This window comes from Bos indicus x Bos taurus, chromosome 3, assembly GCF_003369695.1.
Source record: "Bos indicus x Bos taurus breed Angus x Brahman F1 hybrid chromosome 3, Bos_hybrid_MaternalHap_v2.0, whole genome shotgun sequence".
Taxonomy (NCBI): domain Eukaryota; kingdom Metazoa; phylum Chordata; class Mammalia; order Artiodactyla; family Bovidae; genus Bos; species Bos indicus x Bos taurus.
Window position 1 is genome coordinate 14,766,487 of NC_040078.1, and position 23,761 is coordinate 14,790,247.

The 23,761-nt window shown below is 45.6% G+C and overlaps 1 protein-coding gene across 3 annotated transcripts in view; it reads left to right on the forward strand.

The window, feature by feature from the left end:
• The first annotated feature begins 593 nt into the window (after positions 1-593).
• Positions 594-23,761, forward strand: part of ARHGEF2 (Rho/Rac guanine nucleotide exchange factor 2) — a 48,688-nt gene continuing 25,520 nt past the window's right edge. Inside the window, exons 1-7 of one of the 3 annotated variants that reach the window (XM_027530671.1) lie at positions 594-819; positions 8,188-8,483; positions 9,851-9,968; positions 16,220-16,258; positions 18,015-18,132; positions 18,772-18,811; positions 19,970-20,063. In XM_027530671.1, coding sequence (XP_027386472.1) covers positions 8,209-8,483; positions 9,851-9,968; positions 16,220-16,258; positions 18,015-18,132; positions 18,772-18,811; positions 19,970-20,063 — 684 coding nt within the window. In that variant the 5' untranslated portion in view covers positions 594-819; positions 8,188-8,208. Of the gene's footprint in view, positions 820-8,187; positions 8,484-9,850; positions 9,969-16,219; positions 16,259-18,014; positions 18,133-18,771; positions 18,812-19,555; positions 19,663-19,762; positions 19,783-19,969; positions 20,064-23,761 lie in introns of those variants that run through there. The other 2 variants (XM_027530701.1, XM_027530711.1) reach the window with 2 other exon arrangements.

Sequence of the window (23,761 nt, forward strand, 5' to 3'; positions counted from 1 at the left end):
GCCCGTCAGATATCCTGTGCCTGGTATCCACAACACTCTGGGAGTGGAGCTGTGTGTGCCGAGCTGCCAGCTCACCCTGTTCCTGTTGGCCGAAGGAGGGCCGTCTTCAAATGCAGCTGCCCTTGTCAGCGCTCCTCCCTGCACTTTCATCACAGAAAATACAGTCTGTCCTCCTCCCCCTACTGTAACCTGCCTCTTAAAGGGAACCACCAGCATTTGGAAACCAGATTAGAGAGAGAGCAAAGGACCTCCCCGACCCCTCTAGGACCTTGCTGTGAAGTAGGGTGCCGACCATCGGCCTTTCCCTGAGATGTCCTCTTTTTCCTCTCAGCTCCACCCTGTCTCCACTCGCAGGTGGGTGAGGGTTCCCTGGGATGTCATTCCCAAATACTCTCCGCTCAGAGTGACCCCAGCTTGGCTTCCTGGATCTGTTTCCACCTGTGACTGAATCTGATGGCTGCCCTTTGGGGAATGTTAAAGACAGGAGAACCCAGGAATCCTCTGGACCAGCGTTGGCACCAAAGGGGTTAAAGACCGGAGCCCAGCACTGTCAAGGGTGTTTGAAGTAGGGCGGGGAAGGGAAGGGCTAGAGTTGTTGGAGAGGCAGCTGGTCTGGACTGGAATGAGTCCCCCCTGTCTCCTAAGCAAACTTCTGGACCATGAGCAATTCCCTTAAAAGGATCAAGAGAGAGGTACCCCCATTAAGGTGCTGGACTGGATTCTTAGAGGGGCTACCTGAAGCGGGACTTCCTCCCATATTGAAGTCACCAACCGAGGGCAAGAACGGGTCTCCCATCTTTGGGATATCTCCTGAGTCTGGTGAGTTTCCCTTTTCCCTTTCCCTGAGTCCTTCCTTCATGAGTGGGCATTCCCCAGAAGTAGAGATCTTCAGGAACCCCTCAGCACACCCAGGAAGTGGCAGAACAATTCTCCACCAGTCTCCTGTATTAGTTCCCGTTTTTAACTAAGGTGTATTCTGTTTGTGTCTGTGTGAGTGTGCACAGGTGTACAAACAGAAAATCACCAAAATGGCCAACAGTTAATTAGCACTACTTGTGCAACCAGTGATGCCAAAGCTTGTTTATGCACTCTTAATCCTCACAATCCTGATGAGGTTGGCATATCACAATCCCTGTATTAAACGTGAGGTTTATCCTTCTGTCCATGGGATTTTCCAGGCAAGAATACTGGAGTGGGTTGCCATTTCCTTCCCCAGGGGATCTTCCCAATGCAGGGATCAAAGCTGGGTCTCTTGCATTGGCAGGAGGCTTCTTTACCACTGAGCCACCAGGGAAGCCCAGTTAAACAGCTAACCCTTGTCAATTAAGAGGGATTCAAACTCAAGTTCACCTGGCAGCAAAGTCCATTATGATGTCTTCTAGTCTCTTTTTCTTACTCAAGAGGTATGGACAAAAAGGATGGCTAGAGTTTTAAAATTTCAAGTCCGAATTCACCCAGGGTCCCCTTCCTCTAAGGCCTGGCAGTACTCCCTTCATCCGTCTGAGTTAATTGTAAGATTTAAAGGGCCACCAACTCATGTCTGAGGCTCAGAGGCTTCCAGATTCCATATTACTCCATCCATTCAGATTAGGGGCTTCCTACTTCACCCACTACCTTTAGGTGTTCCCTGGGATCTAATGGGTTAATTCCTTGGGACTCTATGGTCAAAGTCTTCTCAGGTGTGTCCCTCTGAACCTCAGCCCTTCTCTTGCCCCACCCTTCTAGCATGGCACCCAGGATGCAGGCCAAGAAACTGACAGGAGGTGGAAAGGGACTGATTGGTTTTGCCCCTCTTATTCCCTAGCACCCACACATCATGGGCTAGCCTGGGTCCCAGCAAACCTCCGGTAAAAAAAGCACACAAGCCTAGCAGAAAGAAAGGACAGGATCCCTAGGTTCAGTTTGCAAATCTATTTAAAGAAAGAAAGAAGATGGTCACACTTGGAAGCCCAAGGCAGCAAAAGTCCTGATTGCTTTGTGAGCCTAACATATCAAAGAGGCGGGGGTGATTTGGGGTGGGTGTTTCAGATGCGTGATGGCTGCCCTTTATGGAGATGTGGTGGGACTTCCTTGATGGTCCAGTGCTTAAGGCTTTGGGCTTCCACTGCACGGGTTCAATCCCTAGTCAAGGAATTAGGGATTCTGCATTTTGAACTGTGGTGTTGGAAGACTCTTGAGGATCCCTTGGACTGCAAGGAGATCAAAACCAGTCAATCCTAAAGGAAATCAGCCCTGAATATTCATCGGAAGGACTGATGCTGAAGCTGAAGCTCCAATACTTTGGCCACCCGATGCGGAGAACTGACTCACTGGAAAAGACCCTGATGCTTGGAAAGATTGAAGGCAGGAGGAGAAGGGGATGACAGAGGACGAGATGGTTGGATGGCATCACCGACTCAATGGACATGAGTTTGAGCAAGCTCCAGGAGACAGTGAAGGACAAGGAAGCCTGGAATGCTGCAGTCCATGGGGTCACAGAGAGTTGGACACGACTTAGTGACTTAACATATTTAGCATATATTTCTTTAGCACCTATCAGTGTCCGACAGGGCCCAGAAAGGTCTATGTGCAAACACAATGGTGGGGCACTGTGGTCATACATGACTGCTAGAAAAAGCATAGCTTTGACTGTACAGACCTTTGTTTGCAAAGTAGTATCTTTGCTTTTTAGTATGCTAAGTTTGTCATAGCTTTCCTTCCAAGGAGCAAGCATCTTAATTACAAAATTATAAAATTTAATTATGAAATGAACAGTGCCATAAGGCACTGCTGTCGTTTAGTCACTAAGTCGTGTTCACCTCTTTTGCGGCCCCATGCAGTGTAACCCACCAGGCTCCTCTGCCCACGGGATTTTCTAGGCAAGAATGCCAGAGTAGGTTGCCATTTCCTTCTCCAGGGGATCTTCCCAACCCAAGGATCTAACCCGAATCTCTTGTACTGGCAGGTGGATTCTTAACCGCTGAGCCACCTGAAAAGCCCTCGCTTACACAATGTCAAGCACATACCAAAATCTTGCATGTCTCACACTGAGAAACAGAGCAGTGGTGAAGCCAAGTCAGGGTGAGGTGAGGCGGTATTAGAAACTTGGGTACTGTATGACCCGCTGTAGAATGGGGTGCTCGGGGAGCAGGGAGAGGTGGGAAGGAACTGTGGTTACTGAAGCCTTCTTTTTTTTTTTTAAACTGAAACCTTCTTTACTTGAAGCACTGCTGTGGTCTTTTATGTGGGATACTGTTGGATTAATGATTTACTTTCTGTGCAAGAAGAAGCAGGTATATTAAATTTTGAACTATCAAAGGGTTTTCTATGACCCTGTCCCCCAGGGCTAGGAGACCCCGAGGAGAAGCCCACAGATCATGCCATCTGGCCTCTCCCTTCCTCCCCATTCTTTACTTTCTAGTTTTTTCAGGTCTTCCCCGTTATTGCCCCCTTGGGGAGATTTAGGACCCCAGAGCCAGACCCAGGAAGCCACCAGACTGTGAAGGGGCCCGGCAGCATTGCCCACCATCCCACATGCCCAGCTGTGTGGTTGCTCTCAGCAGTTCCTACCCTCAGTGTTTGCTGGCAGCAAACAGAAGCAGGCCCTCCCTGCCCACCACCCATCACCTCATTCAGATATCTAAGATCCAGAGGGAGTAGAAAGGACAAATTTAACTTACCCCCCATCTAATTTCTTCTGGAAGCTGCGTTCTCTCTTTGGCTGGTGTGGAGAGGGCAGAAATGATGATGAGAATGGGAGTGAATAACAACAGTGCTGGATTTCTTTTTTGTTTTTTTTCTTTTGGCCGAGCAGTTTGTGGGATGGACTCTTAGTTCCCTGACCAGGGATTGAACCTGTGGCCTCGGCAGTGAAAGCATGGAGTGCTAACCACTGGACTGCCAGAGAATTCCCCAGACTTCTTTCAAAGCTAGCCACTTGTGGTCACTGGGAGCTTGCCTTCTGGTTTCAGAGGAGAACTCAGGTTCTGCAGTGCGTTGGATCTGCTGTGAAAACTCAACTCTACCTCCTACAGCCCTGTGACCTTGAGCAAGTTACTTTCCCTCTCTGTGCTGCCTGTTTCTTCTGATGTAAAATAGGAATACTAATATCTATTTCAAGAAATGGTTGTGAGGGTCCCACAAGATGATGTAGGCACTGATTGTGGATTAAGCCTCTACCCCTGTAGGCTCAGATGCTACTTAGGAAATGGATGAGCTGGGGTCTTTGATGTCCCTCTTTCCTAAGCTGGTTGGAGATGCCTGGCTGGTGAGCAGTAAGCCTTACTGTCTCTCTGTAATCTCTTTTTCTCTCCTTCCTGAGATTCTGAGGCCCAGCTTCTCTAAATCAAGAGCCTGCAAACTTTTTCTGTAGAGACCCAGATAATAAATATTTTCGGCTTTACAGGCCATATGGTCTCTGTTGCAACTACCAACTTTGCTATCGTAATGCAAAAACAGCCATATACCGTATGTAAATGAATGAACATGGCTGTGTTCCAAGAAAACCCTTTATTTATGAGCACTGAAGTTTAAATTTCATATAATTTTTATGTGTCACAAAGTAGTGTTCTTCTTTTGATTTTTTTCCCCCAAGCATATAAAAAAGAAAACAGTACAGATTTGACCACAGGCCATAGTTTGCCAACCTCTGCTGCAAATCACCAGAGGCTATCGCCCCTCCCTTCTCTTTGAAGAGTGCAGGTTCATCAAGGTCCTTCTTGCTCTGGTTGTTTGCGTTCTTTTATATCAGAAGGACTTTATGATAATTAGTCCCCATCACAGTTGTTTTAGTGTCAGCCTGTGGGTTATTTATTCACTCTCTTTTTAAGAGATAACAGTGAGGTAACCATCATATAGCGCTTCTCTCTTGGGCCTTCCTCTCTCCAGAACCCCATTTCTCAATGCTCTGCCTTCTCTCTGCCTCTAAATAACAGCAACCACAACAATAGTAGCATTTACTAAGTACCTAATATGTGCCAAGCACAGTATTAGTTGTATTTACCGACATTATCATTAAGTCTTTCAATATCCTTGCAAGGTAGTATTATCATTCCCATTTTACAGATGATTCCAGAGCTCAAACACATGAAATAAGCAATGTCATGTGGTTATTTATTGAGATGCCCAAGGTCACTTGGTTTATGAAGGTGGCAGAGCTAGCAAATCTGCCGAACTTCAAAGCCACTGTAGCATCCTGAAGAAATTACGGTCTCGGAGTTCTGAATAAGAGAACTATTAAATAATAATTAAATAATACATGCCTCCATCTCAGCACACACTGGAATGTGTAACGAATCAATGGCGACTAGGGAAATGATGGAGATTACACACAGAGGAGAGATCAGGAGATGCTGATGGTCTATGTTGGTGGGGAAAGCATCTGATCCAGAGGCAGGAAGAAGAGTAAAGTGACTGAGAGCCCCTTCTGGCTTTCCTCTCCTGCCCCCATCCCCAGCATCTGATCCCAGACCTATTTCAGAATCTCCTATCTCTGCTCAGCGGAAGCAGTGATGTGACACGATGTGATCTCATTCAGGAGCTAAATAAAGCCATTGTGTGAGCCCCAGCCCTGGCCGCTCCCTTGTACCATTTCCTGAGCTCAGGAACCCAGGGAAAGATGGGAGGGGGCTGGGAGAGAACTGGTGTGAAGAGCAGCAAGGAAGGGAACGTAGAGCCACAGAAAGCGGAGGGCGGAATATCTCTGGGAGGGGGATGAGGAAGCCTTGCTAAACCTCATCACTTTGAAGGAGAGAATGAAAGTTATTGACATTATACCATGAAGGAGTGGAATTTAGAAAACAGAAAAACTTTCCGAAGAATGGAATGAAGATATGAGGGAGAAGGAGTCCAGTGAATTCCATTTTCACAGAGGGCGGAGACCATGAATGACATGACAGAAGAGGTTAGAAAGAGGGCAGATCTTTGAGCAGAGGTCAGATTCAAGGTGGTCTCAGTTGGAGGAAGGAGGGTGAGATCCCAGGACATGAAGATCTCAGGATTAAAAATGTCTGTCCACCAGGCTAAGGCAGCAAGGTACCACCTCCAGCAGGAAGCATCTCCAGGGATGGAGGGAAAAGAAAGGGCTTCCATTCACTGCTTTTCATTCATCCAGTCAAATCCATCCCATGAGCAAAATCCAGCCAGGAAGAGCAGGTAGAAGCTGGGTACAGGTGTGTAGGTCTAACAGCTTTTTCTCTTTTGTGAGGTCATTGAATGCCAGATCCAAGGTCCGCATGGTGCCCCTCAGTGCCCATTTCTGTCCTATTCCCAGCCTCTGTTGCTCTTTTTCTAGTGAGCACCCCAAGTTCCTACTCTTTCCTCCCTCCCAGCTTCCCTCAATACTTTTTTGTCAGTACCTCCCGCCCCTTGCCCCAAATCTCAGCTTTGAGACCCCTGGTTGGCAGGGATCATGCTGTGGCCCTCAGGCTCTGTCCTGCTCCCTGCAGAACTGCCCATCCCGTTTATTTTATTTTTTAAAAATATCTGTATTTGGCCGTGTCGAGTCTTAGGGTCTTCTAAGATGGGATGTGGGATGTTTCGTTGCAGCGCATGGACTCTCTAGTTGAGGCACGTGGGCTTAGTTGCCCTGTAGCACGTGGGATCCCAGTTCCCTGACCAGGGATCGAACCCACGTCCCCAGCTTTGCAAGGTGGATTCTTAACCACTGGACCACTAGGGAAGTCACCGGGCCATCCTGTTTACAGATGGCACATCAGATGACACGAGGCCCAAGTCTGTGGACACAGAGGATGGGTCCCAGTGGCTGGACGAGAGGCCCCCTCTATGTGGCTTCCCGATGTGCTGAGACAGCAGGCCTGGGCTGGTCTCCTAGGCCTCTCCTTTCCTATTCTTAGACCCACCCGGCAGGGCAGCAGAATCCACCTGCAGAGGCCTGAGTACTTGTGTCCTCCCTTCCCCATGGTAGACAGGCGTGCAGTGGGGCACAGGCACCATCTCCGTGGTCCTGTCTGCAGCGGCAGCAGGTTGCAGTGAGAGAGGGAGCAGTAGCTGGAAGGGACGACTTTCCAACAACCTGGACTTTAGGGGTGTGTGTGTGTTTGTGTGTGTCGGGGGCAGGGAATAAAATAACCTGCGGAAGGCTTGACGCCCTCACAGGAAGCCTGGGAGGAGGGCGAGTTCTGGCTCATTGCTTCCTGGTCCTCCTGGGTCCTCCCAGCATCTCAGTTGCTTCTCTCCTGGGGGAAGAGGAGCCTGGGAAACTCATTCTAGCAGAAGTTGTGCAGAGACAGGGCCTGGGAGGGAGTGCAGAGGTAGATGCCACTGATGTGAGCTGCCCTCCTGCCCCTCCGCCACCTTGAAACTCTGGTATTTGGTACTTGTTTCTGGAGCGGGGCTTATCATTTTCAACTTTAAGAGCTCCTGAGGGTTCTTAACTCTGAGACACACTGAGGCAAGCCCTGACAGCCTCCAGGAGTGTTGGGCTATGAGAACAATGCCTACCTGGAAGAGAGAGTGAAGGAATTTCAACATGGCTAATTTGGGGGCCCTTTGCTCTGCTCCGTGGGGAGAGGTCAGAATAGCTGTCTTACTACCCAAAGGACAGGAGTCTTAGAAGGAAGAAGTCATAATACTGTCACTCACGCACCTTTTCTCCCTGCTGTTTTATTTGCCTAGACTCCTCCCTCTCCAACGTGGCCAAATCCTAACCACTCCACCCTTCCAGGCCCATCTCAAAGGCTATTTACTTCCTTCTGTTTCCCTTTTCCGAGTCCTCCAACTGGTTATATGTACTCAGCACAAAGCCTTCTTTTTTGAAACTTTTCTTGTGACATTTGACAAATCCTGGCCAGTTGTTTGTGATCTGTGCTTTTGTCTGCGTGCACACATGCACGCACTCACTCACCAGAATGAATTCCTTGAGGGTAGGAACAATATCTATTTCTCTTTGCTTGGCATGGCTTCCTGTCAGATAGGTGCTCATCAGATGGAATGATAATGAGTGAATGAGGGTGTCATTATGTACTGGACAGAACACTAGACTGGGAGTCAGAAAACCCACGTTCCTGGTTTGACTCCTCAGCTAATTCTTTGTGTAATCTTGAGCCAACCATCCTCCAGTTCTGTGCCTTGGGGAAGGGAGGAGTGGGTAACAGGATACTCTAGGCCTGGCTGACTATGACACTTTCCTAGTTCCAAGGTTCCAGAGTTCTAGAACTCTGCTCAGCATTCTCTGTCTTCTTGATTCAGTCTGGCCTGTGTGCGGCTTCCATGAACAGAGAAGTCCCAGAGGTGTTCCTCGCAGGTGGAGATCTGGTGCCCCGAGGCCACACTCGCCGCTGCCTCTCTGCGGTGGAGTCCAGAGCGCAGCTGGAGGAAGAGGAAGAGGAGGAGAATCAGAGGGAGGGGAGAAAAAAGGAGGGCGAAGCCTTCCATGCTGTGCCCCTCCGAAGGTCGGGCGCTTTTCGTGCCCACAGCCACAACTACGACCCCTTCAAAAGGCATAGCTGGGGGCCGGGCAGGGAGCTCCAGGATCCACTGAACAGGTAAAACACTGGAGACCTCCTGTCTCTCCTCTCAAGTCCTAGACCCTGGAGAAAGTGGTTGGGAAGGAATGACAGGAGTTGAAGAGGCCTGGGCCCCTAGCCTCATGCCTGGAGAGTCTGAACCCAGGCCTGTGGCAGGCCTCTGAGGAGAATGGACCCTGCCTTTCAGTATGTGGCTCTCTCTAGTGTCCTAGCCCCTTCCTTCTACTAGTCTCCAGGGCAGTGGGTGAGACTGGAGAAGGGGAGGTGTGGAGGGGCGGTGAGAAGCAGGACACTCGGGTCTTACTGTCTCCTCCTCCCACTTGCGTTTAGCACATACAGCAGAGTTAGAGCTGGAAGGGACTCAGGGATCATATGGCCCAGTTGCCTCATTTTACACATGAGGAAACAGGCCCAGACAGCTTCGGAAGTTTTCTTGAGCCGTGCTCCTAGGGTTGGGACATGGGACCTAGCCCCCTTTCCCAAATTGCTGCCCGCCTGATGGTGCAGGCTGAGGCAGGCCCATGGTGTTTTGACATCGTAGTCCAGCCCTACAGTGGGGGAAGACCTCCTCTTGCTCAGGGTTCTATATATGCATGACAAACCGGAAGTGAGGGACCCAGCTCTTCCCCTCTCCTGGAAAAACCCTGACCACTTCCCCAAAGACAGAGAGGAAGCCAGAAAGAGAAGGCCTGGGGGTCAGCGTGAAGGGTTCAGTGTGAGTGGTGCCTGTGAGTGCCTGCCAGCCTTGGAAGGGCCTGTCTCTCTGCTTTGGCAATGGTCCCCTTGGACAAATTATCTTAGCCTGGTGAGTAGACCAAACTTCTCGAGCTCCTGGATAGGGCTGGCTGGGTGTGTGAGAGGAGAGGACCCTTGCCCCTGAACTGGCTTGGGAGGGAACTTGGGTGAGAAGCCTGGTCTTCAGGACTCACGGCACCTTCCTAAGAGCAGCTTGTCCAAGGCAGAGATGCCTTTTGTGATGCCAGCTGTATCTCAGGATCTTCGAGGTTCACCTTCACGATCAGGCACTAATTCTGTCCCTTGGGTTGAGAAGGAAGGGCGCCCTAGGCACACCATTTATCTGAGTAGGGGCTAAGGTTCTCATCAGAACCCCCATCCCCTTTCCCTCCGCGCTGACCGCCGACCGTCTTCTGGAGGGCAGTACTGCCCTTTGACCAGCAGGGGTCATCCTTGCCCACAGCCAGTGCCACAGCCTTGCCCAAGCACAGCCTGAAAGGGAGGCCAGTTTGGGTCTGGCCTGCGCCTATGCCAACAGGAAGGGCTGGGCTGGGGGCAAGCAACAGGGACTGGGCTGAGGCGGTGTTTCTCCCTGGTGCCCGTCACTGGCCACTGGGTACGGAGGGCAGCGGTGGCAATGTGTGTTTCAGGAATAAACTGCAGGCATCGGGATGCACAAACCCCAAGGAGCCCTCCTTACTGCGGAGCCAAGAGGAACTGGACTCCTTTCTGGACCTGCAACACCAAGGTGGCCAACCCTCCTGCGTGGTATGGACAAACAAATCCCCATGGAAGCGCCCACCTTCCCCCCGCTCTCCTGCCCCTTTGCCTGTCCAACCACCAGTCTGTGCCTCTTCTGTTCTGCCAGCTGCTGAGGCTCTCTGTGCCCAGGGATCACTTTGACTTCATCTGACCAAATCTGAATCTGGTGTCTATACCCCTCTGTCTGCTTCCCTGGGTCTGTGGGCTCTGTTCCCCGGCCTTGGTATCCTGCCTCTGCCTCTTTCTCTGAGACCCTCTGTTCCCTGCTTTCTGTGTCTCTGTGCTGATGTGGGCATCTCTGCCTCTCTCTCAGTAAAAGGCCCCTGTTCCCCTAGTTATAACTACTTCTTTCTGTGGACCCCACATTTCTCAGATTTGGAGATGAACTTACTATTTGTAGGATGAAACTAGGCATCTGGTAACCCTGAAAACAAGATAATTACAGGACTATCAAGTAAGAAAGGATATAGAGATTGCTCAGGCTTCTGGCTTAGGGGACCATCACAGGGAAGATCTCAAACCAGGACCTAGGGACCACTGAGGATACACAGAGGTTTTAGAGACACCTCTGGGTCTGCTAGCTAAAAGTCCCTGAGTATAGTCAGCCCTCAGTATGCACAGGTTCAGCATCCATGGATTCAACCAAGCATGGGTCAAAAATACTTGAAAAAAAAAAAAAATTCCAGAAAGTTCCAACGAAACTTGAATTTACCTTATGCTGGCAAATATTTACATAGCATTTACATTATGTTTGCAACTAATTTATGCGGCGTTTACATTGCATGAGGTATTATAATTAATCTAGAGCTGATTTAAAGTATATGGGAGGATGCGCATAGGTTATATGCAAATATTATGCCATTTTGCGTAAAGGACTTGAGCGTCCTTGGATTTTGGTATCCATGGGATCCTGGAATCAGTCCCCTGTGGATAATGAGGGACAGCTGTACACAGAAATGCCTCAAGCCCAGTGACTTAAGGTTACCTCCTGTCCAGCACATACTGGCCAGTGTACCCACCCGGCCTCAAGATCCAAGTGCCTGTGGCTCAGGCGAGAGGCTGAGAAGAAGGGGCTGTTACAGTCTGTCAGGGAAGCAGCAAAACCCATCTTATCCCAGGTCACACTTTTCTCCATCACCATTTCTGCATTTCTTCCCTCCAGCCCAGTTCGATGTGGTATAGTAGAAAGAACAGCGTTTGGGAGTCACACTAGTTGAACAATGCACTTCATCTTTCTGAAAATCAGGCTACTAAAACCTGTCTTTTCAAGTTGTGATTGTTAGACTGGGGAAAAAAGTGTTGAAGTGCCCAATACTGCGACTAATACATGGGAGACAGTGGTTTTTTTTTCCTCTTCTTCCCTCCAGGCCCTTCTTACTTATTTCCCCCCTCTTCACCTCTCTCTTTGTCCGGCTGCGCGCTTCCTGGTATTATATGTCTCCTTCTTTTCTCCCCTCTCTAGTGTTTGTGTTTTTGTTTTGTTTTTTTTTATGCCTTCCTTCTCTCATTCCTCTCCTGTCTTTATCTAAGTACTTCCCTTAAATTTCTCCTTGTCTGTCTGTTTTTTGCTTGTTTATTTGTCTGTTTCTTCCTGCAGCAGCAAGTTGGTGTAAGTCCTCTGCAGTGTCCATAGACTGAAAGTCTGAAATTCATTAAACTAGACTGGGGCTTGCAGACTGACCATGAGCCAAGTCTAGCTCAAAATTTATTTTGTTTGGCCAGCACGGTGTTTACAATTTCTAAAATTCAGATGTCCTTAGATGAGAGCTTTATCCTCCAGTTTGCCAGAGTTGCTAATATTCTGTATTGTATTTTTCCATTGTCTTAAATGTAATATTGAAAAATGAATGCCTAATCAACCAACCACCCATCTCAAGAACAAGAACATTACTAACACATTTATCTTTGCTTATGTCTGCCTCTCTTCTCTTATTCCCTTGCCTCCCCTCCAGAGGTAATCACTGTCTTCAATTTTCTTAATAACTCATTTACTTTTTAAGAGTAGTTTAAAAAATTGTTTTAGCACAAAGTATTACCTAGTAATACATTATTTCTTTTTTGTTTCTAACTTTAAAATCAATGATGTTAAAAAAAATCAATGATGTTATATTCCACAAAATTTTCTATAACTTGCATTTTCACTCAGCATCCTGTTTCTAATTTTTATCCGTGTGTTGCAAATGTAGTCCATTATTTTCATTCCAGTCTTCTGTTGATGGACATTTGTATAATTTCCATTCTTTGCTATCATGAAGAGTGTCATTATGAACATCCTTTTACCCATCTTCTGGTGCTCATTTGCAAGAATTTCTCTGCAGTATATCTTGGAGTAGGATTATTGGGTCACAGAGTATACAATGTTCATTTTTTTGAGATAACGAGAAACTTTTTATTTCTATCAGCAATATATAAGTGCTCCTGTTGATTCACATGCTTTCCAACATTTGGAATCATCAGATTTCTTAATTTTGTCAGTCTAGTGGTTATAAATCTCATTGTGGTTTTAATTTGAATTATCCTTATTACAAATGGGATTGGCATTTTTTTCCCTTTGCCTTGGTCATTTGTGTTTCCTCTTCTGTGAAGTTCCTTTTCCTATCTTTTGCCCACTTTTCTATTGGATTCTTTGAAGGTTTTTTCTTTATTGTTTTGAATGTGTTCTTTACATATCCTGAAACTAATCCTTTGTTGTTATATGTGTTGCAATGATCTTTTCTCAAGATTGAGAAAAGTGGTTTGACTTTTTCCTCTCTATAATGTCTTTAAAGAGACAGTTTCTTAATTTAGAAAGAACATATTTATTGAAGTATAACTTATGTATAAAACATGCATTAAAAACTTTTGAGATTTTGATTGGCGTTGCATTAAATCTAAAAATTATTTTAGGAAAAGTGGGCATCTTTACCATATTGCTTCTTCCTACCCATGAAAACAGGATACTTCTCCATTCAATGTATTTCAATAAAGTTTTATCATATTTTTTCCATACTGTTTATAGATATATATTAGATGTTTTCTTAGGTATATTATACTTTTTTTTTAATCAAGATTTTATGGTGGCTCAGAGGTTAAAGTGTCTGCCTGCAATGCGGGAGACCTGGGTTTGATCCCTGGGTCGGGAAGATCTCCTGGAGAAGAAAATGGCAACCCACTCCAGTATTCTTGCCTGGAGAATCCCATGGACGGAGGAGCCTGGTGGGCTACAGTCCACGGGGTCACAGAGTCAGACACGACTGAGCAACTTCACTTTCACTTTATTGAAGTACAGTTGATTTACAATGTTTCAAGTGTATAGCAAAATGATTCAGTTGTACATGTATAGATAGGTAGGTATTCTTTTTCAGATCTATTTACATTATAAGTTATGGTCAAGTTTTTTTTTTTTTTTAAGATTTTAATTTTAGCCATTCTGGTGGGTGTTTTTGAATTGTCTCATTCTGGTTTTACGTTTCATGTCCCTGTTGAAAAATTTTACTGGGCACCTTTTCATATTCTCATTGGCCATCCAAATACATTGTTTTGTGAAATGTCTGTTCTAGTCTTTTGCTTAACATTTAAAACAGTTTGTCTTTCTCTTATTGATTTGTAAAAGCTCTTTATGTATTCTGGATTTGAGTCCTTTGCCAGATATGTGTATTGTGAATATCTTCTCACAGTCTTTGACTTGCATTTTTATTTTAATACTGTGTTTTAATAAACATGAGTTTTTAATTTAGATGAAGTCCAATTTATCAGTTTTTTAATGCTTAGTGCTTTTCGTCATGTTTAAGAAATCTTGCCTACCCCAAGAATGTGAAGATTTTTCTCTAATGTTTTTTTCTAGAAGCTTTATAGTTTTAGCTTTTCATGTTTAGGTCTGTGACTTATCTAGGTTCTAGTATATAGAAGAAATAAAAAAGTTTTGTTTTTTTTCCCCCATAAAAATATATATTTTCTTCATTAAAAAAACTTACTTTCTTACCTGAATTGCTGTGGCATCTTTGTTGAAAATCAAGTGGGTGCATTTGTGTGAGTCTGTTTCCGGAGTCTATTCTCTGTTGCATTGATCTATTTGTCTATTTTTATGCCAGTATCACATTATCTTAGTTAATGTAGCTTTATTATGAAAGTGAAAGTGTTAGTGGCTTAGTCATATCCAACTCTTTGTGACCCCACACCCACAGACTGTAGCCCGCCAGACCCCTCCGTCCATGAAGTTTCCCAGGCAAGAATACTGAAGTGGGTAGCCATTCCTTTCTCCATAGATGAGTTTTTTTTCTTACAAGTTTTATTTATTTATCTATTTTTTTGGCTAATGTAGCTTTTACTGTAAATCTTAAAAATGTAGTGATTTAAGTTCTCCAACTTTCTTACTTTTCTTTAAAATTATCTTGGCTATTCTAGGTCCTTTATATCTCTATATGAATTTTCTTTTCTTTTTTTCTTTTTTTATTATTATCTTATGAATTTTAGAACCAGCTAAAATTCTTGCTGAATTTTTATTGAGATTATGTTGGATTTAAAGATTAATTTAAGAAAAACAGACTTCTTTCTAATATTGAATCTTCTTATCCATGAAAAATGATATCTCTAGTTAGTTAGGCTTTCTAAACAATATGTCTTTTAACAAAGTATTAGTTTTCTTCATACAGGTCGTCAATCTTTATTAGATTTATTTCTATGTGCCGTATAGATTCTGTTGCTATTATAAATGCTTTCTTATATAAAGAAATTGTGTTAATTGTATTTTATAATTATTTTTGGTTTATAGAAATGTAGTTGAATTAATTATAGTTATTCATCTTGTTAAACTCTCTTTTTTTCAGTTATAACAATTTGTGGATTTTCTTTTTGGCTTTTCTAAGTAGACAATTATGTCATCTTTAATTGAACTTTGTTTTCTTCTTTTCCAATAATTTCTTTCATTTCTTTTTCTTGCCCTACTGTGCTTGGCTAGGGGTCTATTGCAATGCTAAACAGTAATGGGGATAATGGCTATCCTTGTCTTTTAGAGGGAGTACATTTCATGTTTTACCATTAAAATTGATTTTTGGCTGTAAGGTTTTAAAAGATACTCTATCAAGTTAAAGGGCTTCCCTGGTGGCTCAGCTGGTAAAGAATCTGCCCACAACGCGGGAGACATGGGTTTGATCCCTGGATTGGGAAGATCCCCTGGAGAAGGGAACGCCCACACACTCCAGTATTCTGGCCTGTAGAATTCCATGGACTGTTGCAAAAGAGTCGGACACAACTGAGCTGAGCAACTTTCACTTCACTTCCTGAAGTTAAGGAAGATTCCTTCTATTGGTAACACTCAGGCCTTTGGTTTTACAATGAGTGAATGTTGGATTTTATCCTGTGATTTTTTTTTTTTTGCTTTTACTGAGTTGGTAATGTTTTTTTCTCCTCTAATATTGTCATTGAGGTAAATTACATTTAAAGATTTTCCTCATCTTAAACCACCTTCATTTTTTAGGATAATTCCAACTCTTTCATGATGGATTCTCTTTCTTATGCGCTGCTGGAATTCATTTGTGGCATCAATTATCTATTGCTGCATAATAGATTAACCCCAAACTTAATGACTTAAAACAACCACCTTTTTTTCCCCCTCAGAGTGCTATGGATGGTTAATTTTGACTGAGCTTAGCTGGGTATTCTTCTGCCAGTTCTACGTGGCCTCACTTATGTGGTCACAGTTATCTGGTGGCTGAAAAGGACTGATGGTCAAGGATGGTGATATTCATGCCTGTGGGTTGTTAGGTTGCCTTGTTGTGATACTTTGGTTCTCATCCATATGGCTTCTCCATCACATGGAAATATCATTCTAAGTGGGCAAGAGAGGAAGCTTTGAGTTTCTTGAGGTATAGTCTCAAAAATCACATCATGCTACTTCTGTCACATTCTAGTCATCTTAGTAAGTCACAGGCCTGCCCAGATACAAAGAGTGAAGAAATAGATTCCTTCTTAATGGTAGGAGCTGTAAATAATTTGTGGCTATTAAGGCCATTTAAAATCTATTACAGTTTGCTAATATTTTGTTTGGAATGTTTGTACTTTGCATAAGAGAGATTGGCCCATAATTTTCCTTTGTCATATTGTCTACGTGTAGCTTAAGAATCAAGGAAAGGGTTTGAAAGTTTTTGTTTTCTATTCTTTGGAAGAGTTTGGATCAGTGTTCTATTGCTTGAAAGATCTATTCCTTGACTATAAAACTGTTTTGGCCTTGTGTGTTTTGTTTATAGAAAGATTAACTACTGATTCCATTTCTTTAATAGGACCATTCAGACTTTCTATTTCTTCTAGATTCAGTTTTGGTAAGTCATATATATATATTTTTTAAATAATTTATCTATTTTGTTTCCATTTTCAAAATTACTGGCATTAAGTTATAGATAGCATTATCTTTCTAGTCACCTTTTGCTCTTTCTATAGTTAGATCCACTTTTTCATTATACTTTTATTTGCACATCACTTTTATCAAAGTTTTGTCTATTTTATTGGCCTGTCTCTTGGCATTATTGATCCTATTTTATGCTGTTACAACTTCATTGATTTCTGCTTTTATCTTTATGATACCCTTTACCCTTTTTTCTATTTTCTTTGGGTTTGTTTTGTTGTTCTTTTATCTAACCTTTTAAGTTGGCATAGCTCATTAATTTTCAATTTTAAAAATTTCAATATAAGCATTTTAAAGTTATAAATTATCCTTGAGGTACATTTTGACCGTCTCCTACAAGTTTTGTTGAGTAGTATTTTCATTATTGTTGTTATAAAATATCTTTAAATTTCCATAATGATTTCTTCTTTGATCACCAAGTTTATTTGGGAGGGTATTTTTAAATTTCTAAATATATGGATATTTTTTTAAAAATTTGAAATATACATACAGAAAAGTATATAAAACATATCTGTACAATGTAATGAATAATTAGGAGGCAAACACTCATGTAACTACTCTAGGTTAAAAAAAAATAGAGTACCACCAAACCCAGAACCCCCATGGGGTCCCTCCCCACTCACAGCCCTCTCCTGATAGAGAGGACTACTTTCTTGACTTTCAAGGTCAGTTTTCCTTATAGATTTACCACATTTATGTGCATCTCTAAACAATATCAATAAGTTTTACCTGTTTTAAATTTTATATGAATGTGGCACCCCACTCCAGTACTCTTGCCTGGAAAATCCCATGGGCAGAGGAGCCTGGTAGGCTGCAGTCCATGGGGTCGCTAAGAGTCAGATACGACTGAGCGACTTCACTTTCACTTTTCACTTTCATGCATTGGAGGAGGAAATGGCAACCCACTCCAGTGTTCTTGCCTGGAGAATCCCAGGGACAGAGGAGCCTGGTAGGAGGCCGTCTATGGGGTCGCACAGAGTTGGACACTACTGAAGTGACTTAGCAGCAGCAGCAGCATCCATTATGTATATAAATTTTTTGTATCTTCATTCTTCCACTTGGCATTCTTTGTGAGGTTCATCTGTATTGTTGGGTGAACTATAGTCTGTTTATTTTTATTGTTGTATATATAAATATACCATAGATTCGTTATTCAGTCTGTTGTGAAAAGGGACTTCTGGATTGTTTCCTATGATCTCTCTGATAAAGATTATCTGAAGTATGTTAAATTTTGCCTTATGGACTGATATATAGCCAGTTTTTGTAATGTTCCAAGTAGGGTTGAGAAACAAAAAGGGTTTGAAAGATTGGGTGTGTAGTTTATGAATATTTCTATTCCCTATTGTTTTAAAACCAGACTGCCCCATTTTTTTTTTTCTTTTTTTTTCACTATCTGCCTGACCTCTGTAGATTGAGTTTGTCACTTTGGAAACCATTCAGGGTAAATCTTTTCTAGGATATATTCTATATTAAGGCAGCCTCGATTTGAGTTGCAACAGAGTGATGACTGCTAAATAGCAGGAATAACTTCCTAACTATTTCAAGTGGAATGTTCCAGATATGGGTAGTAGGGAGGGGTAGAAGGCCTGAAGGGCCTTTTGCTGTGGGAAAGTGAAGAGCCTGGGGGGAAGATGGTTGAAGCTTGGTCTTTGCATGAAGATTCTTGATTCTAGGATCAAGGTTCCTGTCACCCACCAGCTGGCCCTTTGGACCACTCAGCCACTGGTATGCTTTCCAAGTCTGTATCCATGAGTGGCATCAATTGCTTCTTGGGCTGCTCAGACCCAGCTGGTGAGTAAAAGTGGGGAGCAAAGCAGTGGTGGCCCCTTCTTCTGGCAGTCTCACCCCAGTCCTCAGAGCCAGCTGTAAATTTTGGGTTCAGAGGTCCTGCGTTGTGTTCAACCACACACCTTTGGAAACTCCAAAATGCCTTTATGCAAATGAGAGACCTGAATTCAAGACTTTGGTACTCTGAAACGCCTTTATGCAAATGAGAGATCTGAATTCAAGACTTTGGTACTCTCCTTCCAAGGAAGGAGAACACAGGACAGGAAGAGGCTCTCCAGGTTCCCCCTTCACCAGAGACGGGGACAGTTACCTTCAACATGCCTTGTCATCAAGATGAGGCTTTGGGAGCTCAGAGTGAATCCTCTGTCCTTTCCACTCACCGGAAACAGAACTGTGACACTGGCCTCCAGCCTTTCTCCACACAACCCCCCAGGGCTCTGTTACCCTGGCTGCTAAGTCCTTCAGCTCTGCTCTGCTCAGACCCGCCCTCCTTCCCTGCTCCCCAGTGCCCGCCCTCAGGAATGGCGTCAGAGGCACCTGCAGCTTGGGAACCTGACCCAGGTGGAGCGGGTGGGGGAGGCAGCTCTGAGCGCCTTTGTCTGGCTTTAGCTGGACACCTCACGTCTCCTTTTGTGTTGGCAGGGAATTTGTCCCAGTCTTCTGGCACTGACCTGAGCCAAAGGTAAGTTTGGGGGATTCAGAGCCTCTCAAAGGCCTGGATGGGGGAGAGGCAATGGGACTGGGCCAGGAATTTTGTAGCCTCAAGGGTCTCTGCAACATTGCACCCCTTAACGTTTTTTGATCAAAGATCTCCAAATATCCTTCTCCTTGAACTGCAAAGAGTTGCCCTTCTTCTCATTGGGCAGGGAAGGCAAAGAAGGTTCCCTGTAGCTCCATGGGATGAGGAAGAAATTAGGGAAAGAAAAGGAGTATCTGGACCCCCAGGGTGTTTGTTGAGTAAGAGAGTGGAGGTTGATGGCTGCTGTCAGGGTCAGAAGGTTGGCTGCTGTACAATCTTAGGGAGAGACTGTGACCAAGGACCAATGGGGAGTGGCCCTAAGAAGAGGTGGGCATGGGCAGTTGAGCCCCTAGGGGAGAGGGCAGGGGCTGAAGGCATGTAGTTCAAGGACAGAGGTGGAGGCTGGGAGCTTTCAGTGTCTGTGTAAATAAGCATGCCGAATCAGCACCTGTTTGTTTGACTCCTGCAGCCAAAGTCTGATTAGAGTGGGTCAGCCCTCTGAGACAGTGTGGGTGTGTGAGCTGGGAATGGGCCCTTTAAGATATCAAGCTCTGATTTGTGGTCCTGAAAATCTCTAGCTGACACATCCTCCTGGCTCTGGGTTTGGGATTAGCTCATGGGATGGGGCTGATGAAATCCCAGGAAATTCAGTCCTTATTGGCGGTAGGCCCAGAGGCCCTTTCCACACAGCAGAGAGGGTCGTACACAGGGCTCTTGTTTTGTGGGGGAAAAACGTCCTCTTGGAGAGCCCACCACACCCCATATCATTTCCGTTGGGAAGCAGTATGAAAGAGGTTGGTCCTGGATTAGGGAGGAGGGGAGCGTCTGTATTTATCTGGGAGGAGCCTGGAGTTTCCCTCATATATAGAGGGGCCTGGGAAACTGTAGTGACCATAGCCAGAAAATCCCAGGAGGTAGGGGGTGGGAGCCTCTTCTTTTTAAGTCCTCCTTCCCTTGTCCCCATCCTTCTCTCAGTCTTCCCCCTGTATCTCCATTTTCTCTCCCCTGGTTATGGCACCTTCATCCACCATATCTCTGGGAGTATCTTGTTCTTTTCCAGCTCTAGCTCCATCCCTTCACCTGTTCTTTTTCTCTCTGCAGCTGTAGCCAACTGGAACGGAGCTCAGGTACCTGGGCAGGCTCCTCCCTGCGACGGACACTCAGCTTGATCTTGGGCATGACCGGAAAGGCCAAGGTAGGAGTCAGGGGAACGGGAAGCCTGGGCCCCCTGCCCTCCCCAGTTCCCTTCCTCTCCACCTCACCACCTGCCCCCCTCCCCAGCTTCCCCCAGTAGGCAGAGACACAGGGCAATGGTTCAAGTTTTAAGGGAACACATTATGTCTCTCAGGCTCCCTCCCTATGTCCCAGTAAATCTCCTTTCCTCTGCTTTCCCCATGCCTCTAGCTTAGTAGCCAGCTGTAGACAGCTGGAAGAAGAGAAGGGCCAGGGCCTCGGAAGCTAAGGAGTGCCCTAGCCTTCCCTCTCTTTAGGCCCCACATAGCTAAGAGGTGGGCAGCAGAAATCTTAGCCATTGGACATAATGATGATAATAATTACAGCAACACTTTTTACTTCTTCAGAGAGTATTAGGGTTTGCAAAGTGCTTTTACACTCATAATTTTATGGGCGGATATAGCAGCTGAAGGACTTGAAATTAGACCATAGGGAGAGTGGAAGCCAGGAGTGTATGATTATGGAAGCGCACACACAGCGCCCACGTGGGGCTGTGTGCAATTCTGACCCCAGGAAGATGAAGGCACATTGCTCTCTTCCTTATTACCAACCCTCAGGCTCTGGTGAAACCGGGAGCTCTGCCTACTGCTTGAATTCATTTCTACTTTCTTCATTTACTGGCAGAATGAGCCATCCCCCTTTTCCTCTCCTGGCTTACCCAAGTATGCATGTATTTTCCCACCGGGGTAGCTTCTGAACATTGACAGAAACCCCAGACGAGACATCATCAGGTTCACCTGGAAACACCACAGGTTTCTACCCAGTAAGGTTCTCACCTGCCCACAGTGCCTGGGCCTTCTCTCTGTCAGTCTTTTAGCCAGGATTCTCCTTCCTCTGGGTAGGCAGGGAGGGCAGAAATGAAACCAGGTTCTTAGCACCTTCTCACCGCAGGCTGTAGTGAGAAGCTGAAGCATGAGATCAGGCAGTCTGAGACCAGAGCAAGCTGGGCACACTGAGGCTCCTTCTTGCCTCTTGGTGGGGAACAGAGCTCTCTAGGGAACAAAGCCAACACTGAGACCTTGGTTCTGGGGCCCCTCACCCCGCAGGCTCTCAGTGCAGAGTAGGAGAGTCTGATGGCAGAATCACCCTCTTTTCCTGCAATGTGAATGAGAGGGGAAGTCGATGCTGCCCAGGGGCCGTCTGGATCCCAGTTGGTTTTCATTTGCTCACCCTTGGCCTGGCAGTTTGGTGAGGGGATGAAAGGGAAAGTGGGCAGAGACGAGCCCAGGCCAGCAGCAGGAAGGACTAGCATCATCAGGACATTGTCCGCGTCACCTTTCCTCACCAGGGCTCTGGTCCTGTCTACCTGTTTCCCTCTTTGTCATCTCTTGGTTCATCTTGCTCCCACCCCCATGAATGTGTGTTCTTGAGTCACTAAATCTCTTCCTTTCCCCTCCTCCTAGCTCAGGATAGGGGCCATAAGCAGGTAAACACCAGAGGTGTGGCTGGAGAGCAGCTCAGTCAAGCATTGAAAGAAGGAAGTAGCTTATTTCTTCTTACTTGAGGAGCAATGTAAAGTTGACAACAACACTTTTACAGAGCTCAACTCATCTCATTTTTTTAAAAAATTCATTTTTGACTGCGCTGAGTCTTCACTGCTGCATGTGGGCTTTTTCTAGTTGCGAAGAGCAGGGGCTACTCTCTAGTCGTGGTGCCCGGGCTTGGCATTCGGCGCCTTCTCTCGCGGAGCACAGGCTCTGGGCGCACAGGCTTCAGTGGAGCACCCAGGCTCAGTAGTTGTGACTTGCTGGTTCTAGGGTGCTCGGGCTTCAGTAGTTGTGGCACAGGGGCATGGGCTTAGTTGCTCAGAGGCATATGGGATAGTCCTGGACCAGGGATGGAACCCATGTCCCCTACACTGGCAGGCGGATTCTTATCCACTGCTCCACCAGGGAAGTCCTCATCTAATTCTTATAACACTCTGGCAAAGATAAGTATTTGAATTTCCATTTTATGGCAAGATATCTTAGAGGCTAAGCCACTTGCCCAAGACCCCACAGTTAGTAAGAGGTATTGCTGTATTATGAACCTAGAGCTTTGACTATATACTGTCACCTCTGCCTCTGTCAGTAAACCTACGGAACAGCTGATTTCCTCTCTTTACTTCTTCCACCATTTCTTCTTTTTTAAATATTTATGTACTAGGCTGTGCTAGGTCTTAGTTGCGGCATGCAGGATCTTTTAATTGTGGCCTTCGAACTGTGGGATCTAGTTCCCCAACCAGGGATTGAACCTGGGCCCCCTGCACTGGGAGCAAGGAATCTTAGCCATTGGACCACCAGGGAAGTCCCCTTCTTCCACCATTTCTGATGGATTAATCATCCCCTCCACAATACACAAGGGAACAAAGTAATAAGAAGCAAAACAAACCTCTTGGCCACCATAGGACTTGGGCCCAGGTATCTCTGTGGCTTTCTCTGCTCATCTACTGGACAAGACGCTGACAACCAGGTTCTTCTCTGGGATGGCCTCCCTACCCCTGAAATGTGGGGGACTTATCTGTCAAGTTAGGGCATCCCAGGTGGCACTAGTGGTAAAGAACCTGCCTGCCAGTGCAGGAGACATAAGAGACACAAGAGACATGGGTTCAATCCCTGGGTTGGGAAGATCCCCTGGAGAAGGAAATTGCAACCCACTCCAGTATTCTTGCCTGGGTACTCCCATGGGCAGAAGAGCCTGTCAGGCTACAATTGATGAGGTCACAGTCGGACACGACTGAGCACGCAGGCACTTCTCTGTCAAATTAAATAAGCTAAAGAAGGGGTGGTTACTTTTAGATTCTGGCAGAAATTAATATTGGCTTTTGTTTTTGTGTATCTAAGAAAATAATTTCAGAAAATCTGGGAGGCATCACTGGTAGAAGGAACAGGGACTGGGATGAAAACGGTTTGGAAGAAAGGTCAGGGGATGCCAAAGCAAAAGGAAAAGGGTTCACTATTCCAGAGGATACAAAAAGTAGAAATTAAGTCAAGCTGCAGGCCTAGCCCGCTAAAAGCACAGGTGTTCTTAAAGGTAGACTGAGTCCCTTTACCCACTCCCTAAGTCCCCTTCTTACTATTCACCTCTTAAGAGTTAGAAGAGGAAGGGTAAGAGGGAAGGTAACAAAGAGCAAATGGGTGGAAAGTTTATTGAAGATTGGGGTGGGAAACAGAAGAGGGCTATGAGATTAGGTCCTCTTCTTTCATATAGAGACCTTCTAAATTGAGTTTAGGGACTGAGATCCCTCACAGAACTCTGGGATTCAGGTCCTGGGTTTACTGCATATCCAGACTGGAGTTTGGCCCTTTAAGATTCCATCCTTAGCTTGCAACACCCTCCTACCCCAGGCCTGGGAGAAAAGCAGAGGTCTCAGCCTACCCCTTGTCTCTGGGCCCCCAGTGGGCGGAGCCTTGCGGCTAGGATTCTGGCTTCTGGCTGTCTGTTTTTAAATTTAGTACATTCCTCAGCCCTGGCTGCCCACTGGGGGGAGGTAAGTCTGGGGTAATGGGTCTAGGAGCTTCAAGACCGCTGCTTTTGGGAGAGTTCCTAGGGCCTTCCTGTAGGTCTCCCCTGCAGGTGCAACCCTGGAGAAGTCAGCCTCCCTGATGGCCCTGGGAAGTCCCTTCTGCTTTCTAGTTTCCATTCAGCCTAGAACTGGGCATGGTTGTTTTCTCTCCTTTT